This window comes from Oryzias latipes, chromosome 2, assembly GCF_053564925.1.
Source record: "Oryzias latipes strain Hd-rR chromosome 2, Olatipes_Hd-rR_3.1".
Taxonomy (NCBI): Eukaryota; Metazoa; Chordata; class Actinopteri; order Beloniformes; family Adrianichthyidae; genus Oryzias; species Oryzias latipes.
This window is the reverse complement of record NC_136238.1, coordinates 36,881,552-36,900,292: the sequence shown is the minus strand read 5'-3', so window position 1 is coordinate 36,900,292 and position 18,741 is coordinate 36,881,552. Positions and strand designations below refer to the sequence as shown.

The following is an 18,741-nucleotide window of genomic DNA, read 5'->3' as shown; positions in this document are numbered from 1 at the left end:
GCCAATCAGAGCAGCAGAAGCTCCAACAGGTGAAGATGACAGGAAGCTGCTGCTCTGAACAGGACTGAAGCTCCTGCTGCTCTTTCTGCTGCTGTGCTGCATCACTGACTGACAGACCAGGATTACGAGACACTCCATCATCTCTGTCTCTACACTTTCTCTCTGCAGGTTCTGAGTCTGATGTTCCTCCTGGAGGAGCAGAGAGGAGCAGCAGCAGCTGGTCTGCAGAGATGTTGTGACTGGACGGTGTTCCTGGGAGGTGGAGAGCAGAGTGATGGAGGAATCAGAGGAAGTGGAGATGAGTGTCAGAGCTGCAGCAGGAACTGATCTGAGATCAGCTCCATTGTCTCTCTCAGCATCAAGTGGACAGTTATTGTGCTGCAGCTCCCCAGGTGGACTGATGGAGAACTGCACTTCCTCTTCTCATTCTAACTTGGAGTGTTGATCTGAAACATGGGTTGGATTCAGATGTTGAATTTTTAACAAGCCAACTAGTAAATAACTGGTAAACTAACCGGGATCCACTTAGTTTACATTTTAAATGTGTTACTGTTGCCTCTCCAACTTAGCAGTTACAGGGGCAACTGGTGTTTATTTCCCTCAACATGTTTGTGGTAAGAATAGAAGAGACATACACGTTGAGCTACCGTTAGCTTTATTTCAAGAAGGTTTATTCCTTGCAATAACCTTCAACATAAGTCAAGTTACAACATATTTTCTGCACACATATTATCGGTCTTGTACACTTTCATGAGTTACTTAAATGTCACATTCTAAAGGAAAATACAATATTCTTATCTCCCTTTAACTTCACCTTTGAACATTTATGAAAACTCTGTAATCCCTCTATAACTAAAATAGTTTTTTGTAACATATAATCAGATTTACAGGATAATCAAAACTAAAAACAAAGTAAGTATTCCATCAGTTAAACTTGCATTACTTGTACATCCATAAATCCAATTATTCGCTATATCTCCTACATCTCCTGCATTTATCTAGATGCTCTTTTTACTGACCTGTGGTAAGAATAGAAGAGACATACACGTTGAGCGTTAGCTTCATTACAGGAAGGTTTATTCTTCTTCCTGCATCCCCAACTAATCTATACCAGCGTGATGATCGCCCTCTAGCGGCCGGCTGTGAAATAGCACAATGGTAGCTGAGCTTGTACTGAAATCAGTACTGAAACGAAAATGATCAGGGTTAAGAAAATATATAGATCAACATATAGACTATGACAAAATAAAATAATGGTGTCTTTTTTCTCCTGGGGCCTGTTTCAGAAAGGAGGTTAAGTGTAAACTCTGAGTGCGTTAACCCTGAAATCAGGGAAACCCTGGGTTTTCCGTTTTAGAATGGGAGGTTTGTTAAACCAGAGAAAGCAGAGTAAATCAAACCCGTTTCTGAAAGAGAGGTTACTTATACTCGGAGTCAGTGTCCATGGTTACTTACGCTGTGAACCTAACCTGGTCGGGAGCAGGTTTTATTCTCCAAACTCAAAGTTTCTGCCGGTCCCCTCCCCTTTTTAAAGACGAAGCGGTATTTTTCGCTTTAACCTTCATTGCCCACATTTCCGTCACACAGAGACGGTCTAAGTGACAAGAAAGGCTTGTCCTTTTTTGGAGGACCCAATAGACGAGGAGGCTGCATTAATTCATAGAGAATTATATTTACCTCGTACGAGGATTTTGAGAAGACTCGATTTTTTGTCATTTCCCCATACGTTTTTGTTTGAGCTTTACCGTCAGTCAATTACATATATACAATGAAAACAACATTAGATATGTATTGCTATGCAGATGTTTCATATGTCAAATATTGTCAACAAAGCCTCCATCCATGACATGCTCAAATTTGACCTGATTGAATTTATACTTCATTTTTAGCTGCTGCCATGTTCTTTTAATTCCTGCAGGATTGCATCTACATGAAAATGAAATCAGGGACATTGAATTAGATTAATGTAACAATTACTTTTTGGAAACACAATTTGCTAGTACTGCTTACTTTCTTAATCCCATTAAAATCTATATCACTTGATCAATACAAGGGTAGTGTTGCAGCGTGTGTGTGCTGAGCGGGGTGCGAGCCACGAGAGATAAGGGGAGGGGTGAGTGCAGGTGCAGATGGGGGGAGGGGTGAGCACGGAGCAGAGGTGTGTGCGTGGAATATATTGTGTGTTCGGAGGACGGAGCACTTAGTTAAATAAAGAGAAGGTGTCATTCCCAGAATAACTGTTTTGGAGTCATTCTTCATCCGCTCTGGAGGTTGAGGGTTTTCGAACAGGAAGTGAACCCCGAAGGAGAATTCCCTTCGGCCCTGAAGGAAATCTCCCCTGCGCTTCTGACCACGGTCGGAAAGACGACAGAAAAGAAAGGAGAAGTCTTCGCGCAGCGAAAGGTACAACAGTAGACAAAAGTTCACTTTTAAAAACACAATTGCATGTATTAATATTAAACTGACCAACGTTTGCAAGAGGGGAAGGTTAACAAAAAAGTCCTCTAAACATTACCGACGTTAAATGCATTTTCCCCCAGATTGGTTCTGTACACTATGCAGCATTTCATGCAATTACACCAGGAATAACACTTCAAAAGTAAACCTTAATATCGCCATTTTTATTTCACACCTTACGCTGTTTAAAAAGTTATTACAGCCAATATTTTATAACAATGATTTAAATGCAAACTTAGGCATTAACTTGAGCAGCTATGTTTTCCCACGCTAACTGTCTCTGTTTTGCAGATGCAGCGGTGTTGCTTTTCTTCTGGAATATGTGCTCATATTCACTGTAACTCTGCAGCAGCACGTCAAGTTCAGCTGGTGAAAAATGTGCAGACCTCTTTTTTTCCACAGTTGCCATGGTGACTCGTGATATCTGCGCTCCATTGATAATGGCTTCTTATAGTCGCGGTGCGCACGCTTAACTCCGAATCAGTCCACTCAGAGTTGATTGACCTAACTCCGATCAGCTTCTCTGAAACAGAAAACTCAGAGTTTTTAATCTCCCGATTGACCAACTCAGAGTTCAAGTTCAACCTCAGAGTTGGTTGAACCTCCTTTCTGAAACAGGCCCCTGACCCACTACATTACTAAAAATGTTTCCTCTCGATTCAAAGTAAACCTGGGGGGTATTCCAGAAAGCAGGTTATGCTAGCTCCTACGGTAAGTGTGAGGCTAAGGAAGTTGATAACCTCAGCTTTCGGTTCCAGAAATGTAGGTATGTTTCAGGGTAGGTCAAGTTGCCATAGCAACTCATGCTCTGAACATAACCTGGTCTGGAGCAGGTTTAGTTGAAGCTTAGTTTGTTTTCAGAGAGGTGAAGCAGCATGGCGTGTCCATTTGAAGATGATTTAGGGGATGAAGAAGCTCAGATAATACTTTTTCCACCATGAGAGGGTGATAAGACCACATATGGATGTTGGAAAAATAAACTTTATACTTTGATCTAATTTCATTATTTGCTTCAGTTAAGATAAATCATTTTTTTTAGTTAAGTCAGCTTAAAAATAACACGTACCTTTCAAACAGTTATTTTACTTTCATTCAGATTAATTAAATTAAGTAGGTGTAACTTTGGTGCTGCTGTTAGATCGGCATCACAAGGAATTGTGGGATACCATTCCCTTTGCCTGTCTGGACGGATTTGGGTTTAAATGTGGGTTTCTGGCCAAATGTGTTTAGTTGTTTAGCTGTTTTACTGTGTTTTGCCGAGTTATTTTGTCCTACTATGCTTAAGCCTTTGCACCATGAGTGAGAGGGATGGAGAGGATGATAAGTTTATATAGCACCCCTAGTGACATTAACTATAATGACAATGTTGGAAAATTCCCAAGAATTTCTGTACTCTCTACATATATTTTCGGTCTTTTTATTGTTGTACAAATTTGTATATCTGCCAGTTCAAACTTAGACATAGGAGAGTTCAAGAATTTTAATTAATTAAGATGGAAAAAATATTAATTGACTTGGAGTAATATGACATGTAGTTAGATAAATATGTAAATATGAGTTGTATAAACAATTATTGAGTTTTACAGACGTAAGAAATTAGGTTAAATAAATTTAACTCAATTACTTGTTACCAATTGAAGTAATTCATTTAAGTTGGCAAAATTTATATATGTATATATATAAGGAAAATGGAAATGGAAAATGGAAATAAGATCAGAAACTCGTGCGTTTACTTTGTCTGTTCTTTTTCTACACGCAGAAACTCTTTTTGCTGATGCAGCCGTGTTACTTTTTTGATGGACGTATAATCTTCATACTCCGTCATTAATCTCAGACTCCGTCTCACTGAAGTATAGCGCTTTCTTTTTTTCACCACGCGTTCCCATGGTGACTCCAGAAATCGGCGATCTATTGAGAATGTCTTTATGTACCTGCTTTGCACGTGCATTAACCCAGGGTTACCAAGTTGAGCGTAATTACGCCAACTCATTTCCGGTCTTTTGGTACCGACATACCCAGAGTAAGCAAGTTCAGACGGATTTCAGCCAGAGTTCAGGCTTAAAGTCAGGCTGGTTTAAACATGCTTCCTGGAATATCCCCCCGAACTGGTTTATCTAAACTGATGTGGATGTACGCGCTAGCTGTAGTTGAAAACGCTGCTAAAATGTGAAGGGGATTGTCATGGATTGTAACCTCTCAGGTTGGATACGCCCCTAACCGGGTGCCAGTGGTTGTATTGATGAGAGGAGAACAGATAAAAGAGGAGCTTAAGCAGCATAGCAGCCCCAGTTGGCAGTCTAACAGTGGTAACACCAGGCTTGACTCATGTACTTACTTTTAAGAGTGAAACTGTCATCTTTGTTGTAGGGGAGAGCTGCCATTTTCTTTCAAATATTTCTATATTGCTTTTCTCATTCTAGGAGTGTTGATCTGAAACATGGGTTGGATTCAGATTTTCAGCAGCTCCAGGATCTGGAGAAAAACAGACCTGCAGACAAACAGATTATTTTCTAGATCATCACTTTCTTCTTTGATCTACATTTGATGGACAGATGTGTGTTTGGGATGGACCAATCAAGGATTGAGGGAATCATTGATCAGACAGAACATTTCTGGATGACATAGATCTATGTGTGGGTCAGGCGTTGGATCCTGGTTCTTGGATCCAGAACTCTGGATCACAAGATTCTGGTTCCAGATGTTTCACACTTGATTTCTGTTCTCCAGAAACTCTCATTGACAAACAAACACAGAGTTTCATTCAGAAACCTCCAACATGGTCATGTGACCAGAATGTTCATAGTGGAGACACGGACAAACGCTGTGGTCACATGACTCACTGGTCTGGATTCAAGTCCTTTGAAGTCAGTTTTTGGAGCAGAAATCCCGTCTGATCTCAGTTAGTAAACAAAAGTCTCTCAGTTGAATCATTTTTCTATCATCTCTGTTCTGTTGATGATCAAATATTGACTCATGTAGTTTAAAAGACTTAGAGTTTTGGTTTGATTGATGTTTTCCACAGTTTTCTGACTGAACTTCTTTTTTCTTTGGTGTTTTGTGGGTAAAACTCTGTTCTTTTTCATGCTGACAGCATTTTTAGCTGAAGTTTTAAAGAAGTTTCATCTAAATCCAGTAGAATCTCCTCATTTTCTAGAATGTCTGAATCTAGTAGAAACTTTCTGTGCATAAAGCCTGTTTTCTCCAGAGGACATGAATGAACAGAGTGGATCTTAGTGAGGAATGACAGCCTCTGGATGCAGAGAATCACTTTGATGCAGCTGCTGCAACAACACCAACTGCGTTGAAGCAGGAGGGAGAAGGGAGCACCTGCTGGCTGTTTGCAGAACTGCATCTTAGTGTCTAAAGGCTTCAAACTGAAAGCTGTAAAATTCCTGCAGCCTGTTTGGATCTAATAAATGCTCTTTTGAATCAACTCTGTATTTTATATTGATTTCTGTCTTCATTCTATCTTTGACTCACAAACAGACTTGAATCTTCAGCCTTCCCCCTCAGCCTGTTCCAGCTGTTCTAATCTTCATGTGTTTGGTTCCTTCTCAGTAGAAATGGGTTGGAAAAGAGCTTTGGAATGTTCAGGTGCTGCTGATGTCTTTCTACATGGGGGTGGGCAGAACAGATGAGAGCTCCTCCCTCCTGATTCAGAGGGGAACAGTGGGCAGCAGCTGAAAGGAGGGAGTGGAAATGGGAAAAGTTCTCTGCACGTTTCTCCTTTCCAAGAACAGAGGGACACGACTCCATGAACAGCAGAAGCTAAAGAGGTGGAAAACATGCCCAAAGCTGCAGCACCACCTGCAGAAAGATGCTTCCTCTTCAGGCTCCGCCCCTCCACATCAAGAAAGATCAGAGTTTCTGCTGAGCTGCTATTGGAGCTTTTAGGGGGTCAGATCTTTAGGGACATTTGCTGTCAATAAAACCAGGAAGTAAAGATCAGATTGATGACATCATCAGTTGTGGAAACACTGGAAAATGAAAATCCAGCAGAGAAGTAGACATCAGGAACTTCCTGCAGGACAAACTGTTCTAGACTGTTGGAGACAGGAACAGCTTTGGTCTGGAAGTTGTCTGCATTCTCAGATGAAATCTTCTCCTCCAATATCTGCTGCTTCCATCACCTGAGAGACTTGTTCCTCCATCCAACATCAGCACCTCTGAAAGAACCACCTACAATGGATCGGAACCAGACTTCTGTCAGCTGGAACTGGGGCTTCTTCCAGACCATGACATGTTGTTCAATAAAGTTCATTCCAAACCGTGACTGATTCATGAAGTGGTTCCTTGAGCCGTGAGTTTTGCCAGCAGCAGGAATCCCTGAGAGTTATGGTAAATGGTAAATGGCGTATACTTATGAAGCACTTTCTACCTTCATTTGAATGCCCCTTTACAGTCACAGTCCCATTCACCCATGAACACACAAATTCACACACTGATGGTGGCTCCGCTGCCGAACACTGGTGCCAACCTCCCGCCAGAGGAAAGGTGGGGTTCAATGTCTTGCGCAGGGACACTTCGACACATGGGTGTGCAAGGCGGGAATCGAACCTGCAATCTTACGATCATGGGTCGACCGCCCTACCGCTGCACCAGTTAGGAAACAGTTTGTGGAGAGAGTGTGTAGATTGAGGAGAAACCAACATTTGAAATGAAACCAAAGTGTCCTAAACCAAAATCACTGAGCACATCTCAATGTTCCACAAACAGTCTGTTTGATTCATGTCTGATGAATTTATCTTGGAGTATTTATCCTCCACGTCTAGAAGTCCGCTCCGTGAAAATCCTGTCCGACTTTAAAGCGGCCCGTGTTTCCATGGTGACAGAGGGAACAGCTGGTTAGCATCTTTCTAACTTGACTGAACTAAAGGTTGGGGCTTCCAGCACAGAACCAACCTGAGAGCAAATGAACATTCAAATCCTCCACAAGCTAAACCCCATCAGCGTTGGATTGTTGCTGACAGACAGACTTCATTGATGGCATCTTCCGTTCTGGACCTGACGTTTAGCACACCATAGCTGGATTCCAGAGCGCTTTATCAAAGCGCCTTAAGCCCGTTTGGACTCTGGATGAATAGTGGCGTTTGGAGGAAGTGCGGCTGCGCAGTCCGTCACTGAACACCGTCACTGCCTGGACCTCTTTCTGGGTCCTAGTGCCCTAAAGGTTACTGCTCCTGGTTACACAAGAAAAAAGTCATCATCATCATCAAAGACAGCGTTACCTAGCAACCATACCAAGACCATAGCAGCTATAGAGGGAAACACAACAAACCATCAACGGCGGTTAAAGCAGTCAGACGTTTGTTCTGCAGCTCAGCAAAAATCTTTGCTTTAGGTTTTGGGGAGAAAAACAAAGGAAAACACACGGAGAAGGATTCTGCAAAGGAAATCCCAAGTTCTATTGGTAAGTCAGCGTCCTGGAAACATGCTTTGTTGGTTCTGAAGTGGCATGAATGCAGACTTAGATTGGTTTGTTTCCTTGGATTCTTCAGATGGATTCAAGCTGTAAATGTTGTCGGCATAAAGCAAGTTTGGACTAAACTAAAGCAGAAAGTGGCTTTGAAGATGGTCAGGAGAAATGAGGGCTTTTTTCAGGAATTCTTGGAAGAGGAGGACTTCTCCAAACAACCAGAATCTAGGAGGAGGTTTTTTCAGCATTGAGATCAGGATTTAGCATGAGCTTCAATCCCATTTTTGTTCAATCCAAATGTTTACCGTCATATTCAGGAGTTCAACTCTGAAAGCCACCATGACATCATAGACATTAAAGACCCTGTTACCTAGCAACCAAACACAACAAACTGTAGACTATTCAAACTGGACATTTTGGGGCAACAATTCTTTTCTGACTCAAGTTTTTATGAAAAATCCAAATGATGGAAACAGATTGTGTAAAGGAAATGAGGATCTATTGGTGAGTCACAGTCCTGGAAACATGAGTTGTGCTCTGATGAAGACGCCTGATCCAAATGTGGATTTTTGAAATGTTCTTCATGAGATTCAAACTGATTGAAGCTTTGAATTAAAGGTGTCAACACATTTCTGCATTGGATTCATTCTGTTTCAGTGTCTAAGGTTGGTTTTGTGGCAGAAACCAAGTTTTTGTTGAACAGTAGCGTTTGAAAAAGCAGAAAGTGGCTTTGAAGATGGTCAGGAGAACTTCTTTGAAGAGGAGGACTTCTCCAAACAACCACAACCTTAGAGGAAGTTTTCTGAGCATTCAGAGAATGCTTTTACAATGACTCATCATTTTCCACAAGAAGCTAATGAGTTTTTCCAAATGCATGCTGGATATTCTTAGTTCTAGCTTGGAAAGCACTTTGTGGGATTTCCCTGGAAAACCTGCTTTATCAATCATTTTGGTCTCTTTTTCTTCTTCATGCGATGCTGCTTGGGGCAGAGCTTGAACACAGATATTCAACCTGAAAGAAAGGGTCGTCATGGTGACCTGCAGACTTTACACCTACAGCCTCCTGAGGGTTTGGAGGTGTCATCATGGTACGGGCCAAAAGGCTCCATGTTCAGAGCTGCTGATTACGTCAAGTCATCAGTGATCTCAGAGCTCTGAGATCTTTCTGTAACATGTTCTTTGTCTGTTCTTTTGACCTTTGATGGTTTGTGAGGAAACATCAGCAAATTCCTTTTCTTCTTCCAGACTTTTTCACATTGGAACTCCAACCTTCAATGCTCCTTCAGGCCAGAATTCCTCAGAATTCCCCCTCATTCATCAAATGGATCAAAATATTATATCACAACCCCAATGCATCAGTTAGAACTAATAAACAGACTTCCAACAGGTTCTTTCTTGGAAGAGGAACCAGACAGGGTTGCCCACTTTCTCCTTCTCTTTTTGCTATATTTATTGAGCCTCTAGCTGCAGCAATAAGACAGAATGAGAGCATTATAGGAATAAAAACCAAACACAGCCATCATAAAATTAGTCTTTATGCAGATGACATATTACTGTTTTTAAGTAATTTACATTCTGTAAATGAAACAGCAACAATCATGAATGAATTCTCCTCTATATCAGAGTATTCCATTAATTTGAATAAGTCTGTTTTATTACCACTCAATAGGAATGCGGAACAAAGACTCACAATACCAGTCAAATCAGGAAATATCAAATATCTAGGTATCAATTTTCCCCCCAGGTTCGTTTTTTTGGTTTGACGCTCCGCTTCAAAAACGATACGACCAATGAGAACGGTGCTTTTGCACACGTGTAAAACACAACTTGGGGGCGCTCAAACACAAAACTGCCTTTCTGAGCACACATACCAGCGAAGAAGATAAACGCCAAGTAGCGTCTACACCGCCGCAATGAAATAATAATGGATTAGATTTATCTGCACTTTTCCAGACGCTCAAAGCGCTTACATTGTGTCCATTATTCATTCACTCCTCAGTCATACTTGGTGATGGTAAGCTATGGTTGTAGACACAGCTGTCCTGGGGCAGACTGACAGGCTGCCATTTTGCACCTACGGCCCCTCTGACCATCACTGGGATCATTCATGCACATTTACACACCAGTGGAGCCACACTGAAGGCAAGGAGGGTGAAGTGTCTTGCCCAAGGACACAACAACATTTTGGCTGGTGGGAGCGGGGAATCGAACCGCCAACCCTTCAAACATTGGACGACCTGCTCAACCACCTGAGCCACTGTCGCAACATAAAGACGGACATTCTAAACGCTCATGATACATTTTTAGGTCTTGTACCAGTCGATAACTCCCCATGTTCTTCTCTTAACTATGGGATTGTGAAGGAAATTGTTTTAGTATTATAATTTTGTAAATGTATTTGTTTAAATGTGTGTTTAAATGTTAACTCAGATTGACCTTTTTACCTCTTCTGAAAACAGTTGTGTGTTTGTTCATCTGCTTCTCATCCCCCACCAAGGATGAGGGGTTTACGACACACTGTCCTGAGCTGATAAGGGATACTGTTTGAAGTTAGAATCCAACCAAAAGGGTCATTTGACGACACCCCCTAATGAACTTTTCCTCTTTGTCTTGAATTGTTACCTCCCACTTGTGTTCTTAATAAAAGCAGCACAGGGAGAGGCAGACCTTTGAGAAGAGAAACGTGGCAGACGTTTTCTGTCACTCTTGCTCCTCTCCCTCGTGCATGAGAAACTTGATTCTTGTTGTGGTTTGTTGTTTATAATTGTGTTTTTCTTTAATGTCTAGATGCATTTATCTGACATTCTTTGGTCCATTCGAGCCGGATGACAACATATCTGCGTCCTTGGGGGAGGACCATGCCGATTGAAGTCTGTGCACAGCCCGTGAGACTAGGTCTCCGGAGGAAAGTCCGTCGTAGTGAATTCTACGCCGGCCAATCGACTGGTCTGATCCCTGGGTCCGGATTGACGTTATTCGTTAACCAGTCAGACCACAACGACAAGGCAAGTACAGCGCTTTTTCAGGGGTTCGAGTCCCCGAAGTGGCCCAGAATTCTGAGGGACAGGTTCAAGTCCTGTTGCCTAAAACACGTGTGGGTTTGGAGTCCCGGAAAAGTCCAGAATTCTGTATAAAGGTGTAGGTTCAAGTCCTGCAGCCTAAAACGCGTAAGAGGGTTCAAGTCCCTAAAAGGCCTATAAAAATTAAAAAATAAAGTTTTTTTTTGGTGTGAATGTGTATGCATGTGTGAAAGGAGTGAACTTGTTCGAAGCAGTGAACAGCTGGAAACCTTGCGGTGTTAACACAAGGCTGCTTGTTGGAGTAGAACAAGATTTCATCTCATTAGGCTTTAGGTGAAAAGAACCCAGAGTCTAAAACGGGTTTTGCTCCTGGGAGGACCCTAAACGTGTGACCGGATCAGACAATAGGTCTGACCTAGAAGCTTGTTGCACGGGGAGTGAAATTCGGTCCTGAGAGAAATTCTCTGTTGGTTCTGATCACACTCTGTGACTAACGTAAATAAAAGAAAAAAGAAAAAAAAATGGGGGAATTCAAATGGAAAGGTTGAATTAAAATGAGATTAAAAATATGTGTGAAGAGTTCATCCAGATTCAACTACATTTTTGAGAAAATGGGATAGAAATTACAATTTTAAGGGGAATCTTGGAGTACAGGAATGTACTGAATTAGTTCAACGGTTACCAATTAAAAACTAGAATAAAACTAAAAAAGAAACAAAAAAATAGTGAAGAATTAATTTGTGCAAAACTGTGCTTAAATGAAGCAACGAAAAATAAAGAATGGCATTCAGAAAAGTAAAACTAGAGAAGCATGTCTGATTGCTAAAAAAAAGGAGGATAAATCAGTTGTGAGACTCAGACCCCTGCAACAGCAGGCTGCAGCAGGCTGCAGACTGAGCAGGAGCAGGATGAAAGGGGGGGGAGAGCAGAAACCAGCTGATTTCTCACCTCCTCCCTACCAGGGGACAAATGCTCCTCTGTTGACGGGTTTTTACCCACCGGTGACTGATTTAAATAAACTAGAAAAAGGCAAAATGATTTTAAGAGGAAAAGGGAAAAAACTTGTTTGAAGTAAAACTATGGGGGTTGGTTTGGAAGAAGCTGGAGAGTCATCTAAAGTTGCAGAGACATTTCCAATCATTGAAGTGTCCAATCCCAGAGCTGGAGAAGATGGCCAGAGGCCTACACTTCTTGTGTTTAGGACCTGGACATTAGAGGATGTTAGGAAGGCAGTGAGGGGAGTTATCTCTCACAGGGAAAATGATGGAAGTTCAGAGAGCTTATCATCTGAATGGCATTAAATGTCAGAAACCATGTATGAATGCTATGAAAGTAGACTGGGCAAAAGTAAAGGGAAAAAGGAATCCTATGAATGATAACGATCCACCCAGACCTTTTCCGCATAACAGTCTAAGAGTTAATTCAAAGTCTTACACTTTTAGGACAAAGAATTAGAGAAGCCTTTCCAAAGAGACCTGATTATGGAAAGATTGGTCAAACTAAGCAAAAAGATGGAGAGTTAGTGTCTGATTTTAGAGTCAGATTTGAAGAAGTTTTAAAGCTAATTGTGGACTCAGAGATAATGATAATGATGATGGTGCCTATAGACAGCAGCTGAAAAAAGCTTTACTGCAAGCTATGAGACCAGAGATTGCAGACTAAATAAGGACACTTTACATAGATCTGCCTACAGGAGCACTACAACAGTTTGTGAATTTTACTGTTCATGCAGAAAAAAGTGATGGTGAATAAGAAGAAATTTAGGAATCAAGGTGTAGTTACATTTTGGCAGGAGGAAAGTAGTGATGTGTTTTTTGGAAGGAATATGAACAGAGGAAGAAATCGTGGTCGTGGAAAAGGAAGTTTTAGAGGAAGGTTTAGAGGAAGTAGCAAGAGAGGGTCAGAGCAGGTTGATGATGGATGTTGGATTTGTGGACAGAGAGATCATTGAGAGAGATATTATCCTGATAGGAGGAAATCAGATTGTCTAGATAGTAGGAAACTTGACAAGTTAAAAGATAAATCTGAACTAGAAATTCAACCAATTAGTGATGAATTTTTAGATCTCACTGAAAGAGAAATAGTTTTTGTTGATGGGTCAGCAAAGAAAGATGAGACAGGCAGAAACAAAGTGAGTTTTGCCGTTGTAACTCAAGATAAGGTTCTGAAGGCAGGACCCCTGTGTGGAAATTACTCAGCACAATCAGCAGAGTTGACAGCTTTAACTGAAGCATGCAAACTGTTTAAAGATAAGCCAGTTACAATCTACACTGATAGCCAATATGTGTTTGCTACTGTGCATTTATTTTGTCAACAGTGGAAGAACAGAGGGTTTAAAACATCAACAGGAAAACCAGTAACGCATGTAGACTTACTGAAAGAATTATTGACTGCTGTAATGTTACCATCTAAAGTAGCAATATGTAAATGTGAGGGACACACACGAAGAACAGATCATATTTCTAAAGGAAATGCCTTTGCAGATGCAACAGAAAAGCAAGCTGCAACAAAAGATGTAGAAATATGCACAAATGAGGATGTGACTGCAGATGTAACCGCTGATTTTTTTAAAGAAATGCCACCCAGTGCACCACAACCAAAAAAAAAGATTTATGTTTGAAAAAGGGAGCAAAAGTTGGAACAAGGTCTTTATGTCAGCACAGAAGGAAAACCTATTTTACCAAAATCCATGTACAAATGGGCAGCAATTTTGAGTCATGGGCTTTGCCATGATTCAACAGGGGGGAGGATGAATTTATTAGAGACATATTAAACAACTTATGGATTTATTCTCTATTACAACATTTTTTTGTAAACAATGTGTTACATGTATGCGTCATAATCCCCAAGGCAATGTTAGACCTAAGAGAGGAAAATTTCCTGAACCAACTTTTCCTTTCCATACAATCCATATGGATTTTATTGAATTGAATAAAAGTAAAGGATTGAAATATTGTTTAGTGATTATTGATGCATTTTCCAAATGGGTTGAAATTTTTTCATGTGCAACACAAGATGCTATTACAGTAGCTAAAGCTATTAGTAAAAGAATAATCCCAACTTTTGGCATACCACAAGTGATAAGAAGTGATAATGGTACACATTTTGTAAATCAAGTGATAGACAAAATGGCTCAACATCTTTGTATTGATCTAAAGAGACATTGTAGTTATCACCCACAGAGTGCAGGATTAGTTAAGAGAACTAATGGCACTATCAAATCAAAGTTAAAGAAATGCATGGAAGAGACAAACAGACAGTAGCCTGACTGCATAGACTTAGTTCAACTAAGCATGCGTATCACACGCACAGCAGGTCAACCTTTAACGCCTTTTGAAATGTTGTATGGACGTTCTTATAGGTTACCAGACCTTGATCCTACACAGCAACATTCTCCAGATGATGATGCAAATTTAGTGGATTACTTGAGAAAAATGTTTACCACTAAAGATGTGCAAAGGACAAATCAAGTGCCAGATTCCTTCTTATCTCCACAGGACACTTCACCAGTGCAGGTTGGTGACTGGGTGTTTGTGAAGGCCATAAAAAGGAAGTGTTGGTCCAGCCCACGGGGGGAAGGGCCATTCCAAGTCCTGCTGACTACACCAACAGCTGTCAGGATTGCTGAAACAGCTGAAACAGCTGTCACACTGCAAGAAAAAGCATCTGGGTGAGGCTAATTCCAACTGCTAGGTGGGGAAGTCTGACTACAAAGGGAGGCAGCTGTATAGAAGCTGCTTGTCTCAACGTCAGCGAAGCAGGGGAATCCACCTAGTCTTAGGGAAGAAAGCACACCAGAACTCTTTTGCACTACACAGATCCTACACTGTTAGAGGACTTGAGGAGGTGATGTGCTAGTAACCTCTCCCTCCCGAAGATAGGCACATATCCACCATGGCGTGTCCAACTGGGCTAAGAGACAGTTTATTTTGTTTACTGTTCCTGCTATTCCTGACAGGAGCAACCACAAGGATTTGGTTCTTTTGGAATCATTATTCACCTGCAAGAAGAACCACCAACGAGGAAATAAACATTTCTCGACGATGGCTGAGTATTGATGAACATGATGTTTTAACTAGTCCAAAAATGAACATAACTCACCTGTATATGACAAATTCTTGGTATAGGTATGTTATGTTACTGGCTAAGGAAATGCATAGATCTGATTGCTATGTTGTTCTGTAATTCCAACTTCATCCCTACATCCTAATTTACAGGCAAAGCAGTTTTCTGAGTGGAAAAGTGACTGTGTTATTGAATATAGTACCAGAGGGTATATTAGTACTGGAGCCGTCACCACTTCAAATGGTACTCTTGTAAGACCGAGTTGCAAGAGTTTGTATCAGTTTAAAAAACTGAAACTAACAAAATCATTAGCTCATGCTAGTGTGGAACCAGGAACTGTGTTTCCACATTGCGTAACTAACAATGTAACAGTGTTTTTAGGAACGTTGCCGACAAAGATGTGTCATGAACTTCTTGTTCCCTTCACAGTCCAGATAATCAATGACAGAGTTTCCCATGGTTATGCTGTTCCCTGCCCCAGAGGACGTCGTATTCGATCTAATCCAGATTTAATGCCAGGTAACAATGGTACTTGTGTGGTTGATCAAATGTTTTGGTTATGTGGGCAGGCCCTCTACCTCAGTCTGCCTAGAGACTGGAGTGGGATTTGTGTTTCTGTAAAGGTCACAGGTCACACTTTCGTAGTTTCTGCAGTCCATGAGCCTCACCTGCGTCACAGACGTAACCTTATTGATGTCAAGCCACATGATTCCATTTGGGGATCAGATGTACCTGAAGACCATAAACACTGGAATACTGGGGAAAAGGTAACTATGGCATTGTTTCCCTGGGTGGGAAATGCTAAAACGCTCTCAGAATTGAGACCATTGATTATTAATTAGGTTTATTTTTGAACGCTACAATTAAAGCATTTAAAGGCTATAACGAAGAAATTGCAAGCATGAGACTTATGGTTCTACAGAACAGATTGGTTTTGGACTTATTGGTTGCTCAGGAGGGAGGTGTTTGTAAAATGTTAAATGAAACCTATTTTACATTTATTCCTGACAACACCGATAAAGGTCACAGCATCACTGAAGCATTACATCAACTTGAAAAGGTTCAACAGGCAATACAGGATGACAGGAAACCCCAGTCTTGGGATTTCTTCTCCTGGCTTGCTTTTGGTTCCTGGTCGCAACTTTTGTTAAAAATAGTGACACCTATTCTTATGGTACTGATCACATGTTGTGTGTTCACTATGTGCATTTTTCCTTGTATTCAATCTATGATTTCCAGAGCAGTGAATGGTGGAGTACAAAGTGTTCTTATGAGTCAAGAATACAACTTGTTATTACAGGGAGAACAAGACGACTGTAATGATTTTGAAATTGAAATGACTTGGAAAAAAAAAAAGAACTTCTCATCTGAGTGTAAATTGAAAGTGTTATGAAAATGAAGATGTCACAGAAAACTGAAAAGAGATGTGATATTGGATGTGAGATTTTAACATTTATCAATGATAAAAAGGAGGGACTATGTGAAGGAATTTGTTTTATTATTATCATTGCCTAAATGTATTTGGTTCAATGTATGTTAACTCAGATTGACCTTTTTACCTCTTCTGAAAACAGTTGTGTGTTTGTTCATCTGCTTCTCATCTCCCACCCAGGATGAGGGGTTTACGACACACTGTCCTGAGCTGATAAGGGATACTGTTTGAAGTTAGAATCCAACCAAATGGGTCATTTGACGACACCCCCTAATGAACATTTTCTCTTTGTCTTGAAAATGTTACCTCCTTCTTGTGTTCTTAATAAAAGCAGCACGGGGAGAGGCAGACCTTAGAGAAGAGAAGCGTGGTAGACTATTCTGTCACTCTTGCTCCTCTCCCTCGTGCATGAGAAACTTGATTCTTGTTGTGGTTTGTTGTTTATAATTGTGTTTTTCTTTAATGTCTAGATCAGTGTTTTTCAACCAGTGTGCCGCGGCACACTAGTGCGCCGTGGGAGATGGTCAAGTGTGCCGTGAGAAATTGCCCTCATTAACTGATCTAAAAGCAATTACCATCTCCAGGATTTCAGCTCTTTGTTCATCCAAACAGGCCCTGATAAAACACTGAGGAGTTAGGAACATAAAAGATCCTAAAATACTTTTTCTTTGCGTTTATTTTATTTTAATAAAGACATTTTAATAAGAATGACGCGATTCAGCTGCACCTTCGGCTGTATTTGGGAAAAGTCCCGTCCCTTTGACTGTCTCGACCAATCATTCTTGAGGGGCTTAATCACATGTCATCGGTCTGACCAATCAGAAGTGCTTAAAGTCTTCACTTCCTTGTCCCGATTTAGCTCGTAAAGTCGCTCAGTTCTAACAAAAATACCAGCTAAAGCTCGTCTTTAGCGGTGTAGCTTTCCACAGAATCCGGTATCAGACCGTGGAACAAGTGAACAAAACAATGAAGCTCCGAAAAGCGATTTTCGGCCATTTTATGCACTACATCTCCCATGATGCATTGGGTAGTGAGAGTGACAGCGCATAAGGAGATCTGTTGTTAAACGTCTTGAAACCAACGAACACACATCAAACTGTTTCTTAAATCTTCTAACTTAACTTTTATGCATCTTTTAGAAAAAAACAGCTGCAGTTTCCAGGTTTTTCTGTGACAATTATCTCAAAAATGCATGTGAGATTGTGGAGGGAGGGGCTGTAGATCAATACAGACTATGAGTTACTCCTTTTTTTTTTTAATTTTTGGATGCTGGTGTGCCGCGGGAATTTTTTTAAGGTTAAAGTGTGCCGTGGCTCAGAAAAGGTTGAAAAACGCTGGTCTAGATGCATTTATCTGACAGAAGGTTTTTGGGAAACTGCAGAGTTTTCTTTGTGGAGCTAAAGAGCTGCTGTCAGTCTGCTTTGGTCCATCAGGAATGAAGGTCAGGACTGAGAGGAACCTGAAGAAAGTGACTCTTCATCATCTGCTGCTGAAGAAGACAGAGGAAGATCCACTGTGAGAGCAGCTGCAGAAAGCTTTCTGCTGTTTTTCTCCTCTGAGAGAGTTTGGAGTTCCCAGCAGTTTGAGTGGAGCTGAAGCAGCAGAGCTGAAACAGACGTTCTTCTGCTCCCATTCAGCATGAACGGACAGATCCACTGAAGGCCGGCCTGAAGCTCTGGCTTCCAACACGTCTGCATGGATCCAAGCGTGTGCAGTGTGTGCTGACATGCTGTTCTCTGAGGAACATGTTGGTGTCTGACTGGATCTGAGGACACAAACAGCTGCTGACATCTGAGAGGGTCAAGCTGCAGAGTGGCTCCTCAAAGCTCACGTCTCTGTGACAAACATGATGCTGCTTCTGTCTGTGCTCCACCACTAAAAGGACTGTCCAGAGTCGGTCCTGATCCGGTTCTAGTCTTTCTGGCTCCAACTTCTCTTTCCTGTCAGGAACCCTTCATGTTCTCTGCCTTCCTCACATTTCTGTCTTCTCTCTGGGCTTGAAGCCCAAAAGGAGCTGAAAGCTGCTGACTTCAGTCTGATCCCATGTTCTGGATCATCCGTGTTCCTGAAACACGCTGCTGGACCCGTGATCAGAGGAACCGAGGAACCGGAGAACTTCCCAGAACATGCAGACACATGTGGAACTGTTCTGATCATCTGTGTGTGTTGACAGTGAAGGAGAGCTTTGTCCTTCAAGAACTTCATCTTTGAAAAAACTTTATTGACTCTGACAGAGTTTCAGTTTGAATCCATGTGGTTTTCATTCTTCCATTGAAGTTGTCTCCAGAAACTAAAGATCTGCTGAATCAATGCTCCTCTGAGAACTTTGGAGCTTTTCTCTGCATCTGTTC

General features: G+C 41.3%; 1 protein-coding gene across 1 annotated transcript in view; it reads left to right on the top strand.

Annotated features, from left to right (window-relative positions):
- Positions 1–5,890, top strand: part of LOC144986516 (NACHT, LRR and PYD domains-containing protein 3-like) — a 54,118-nt gene extending 48,228 nt beyond the window's left edge. Inside the window, exon 21 of the mRNA XM_078933963.1 lies at positions 169–5,890. Coding sequence (XP_078790089.1) covers positions 169–175 — 7 coding nt within the window. The 3' untranslated portion in view covers positions 176–5,890. The remainder of the gene's footprint in view (positions 1–168) is intronic.
- Positions 5,891–18,741: the final 12,851 nt, after the last annotated feature.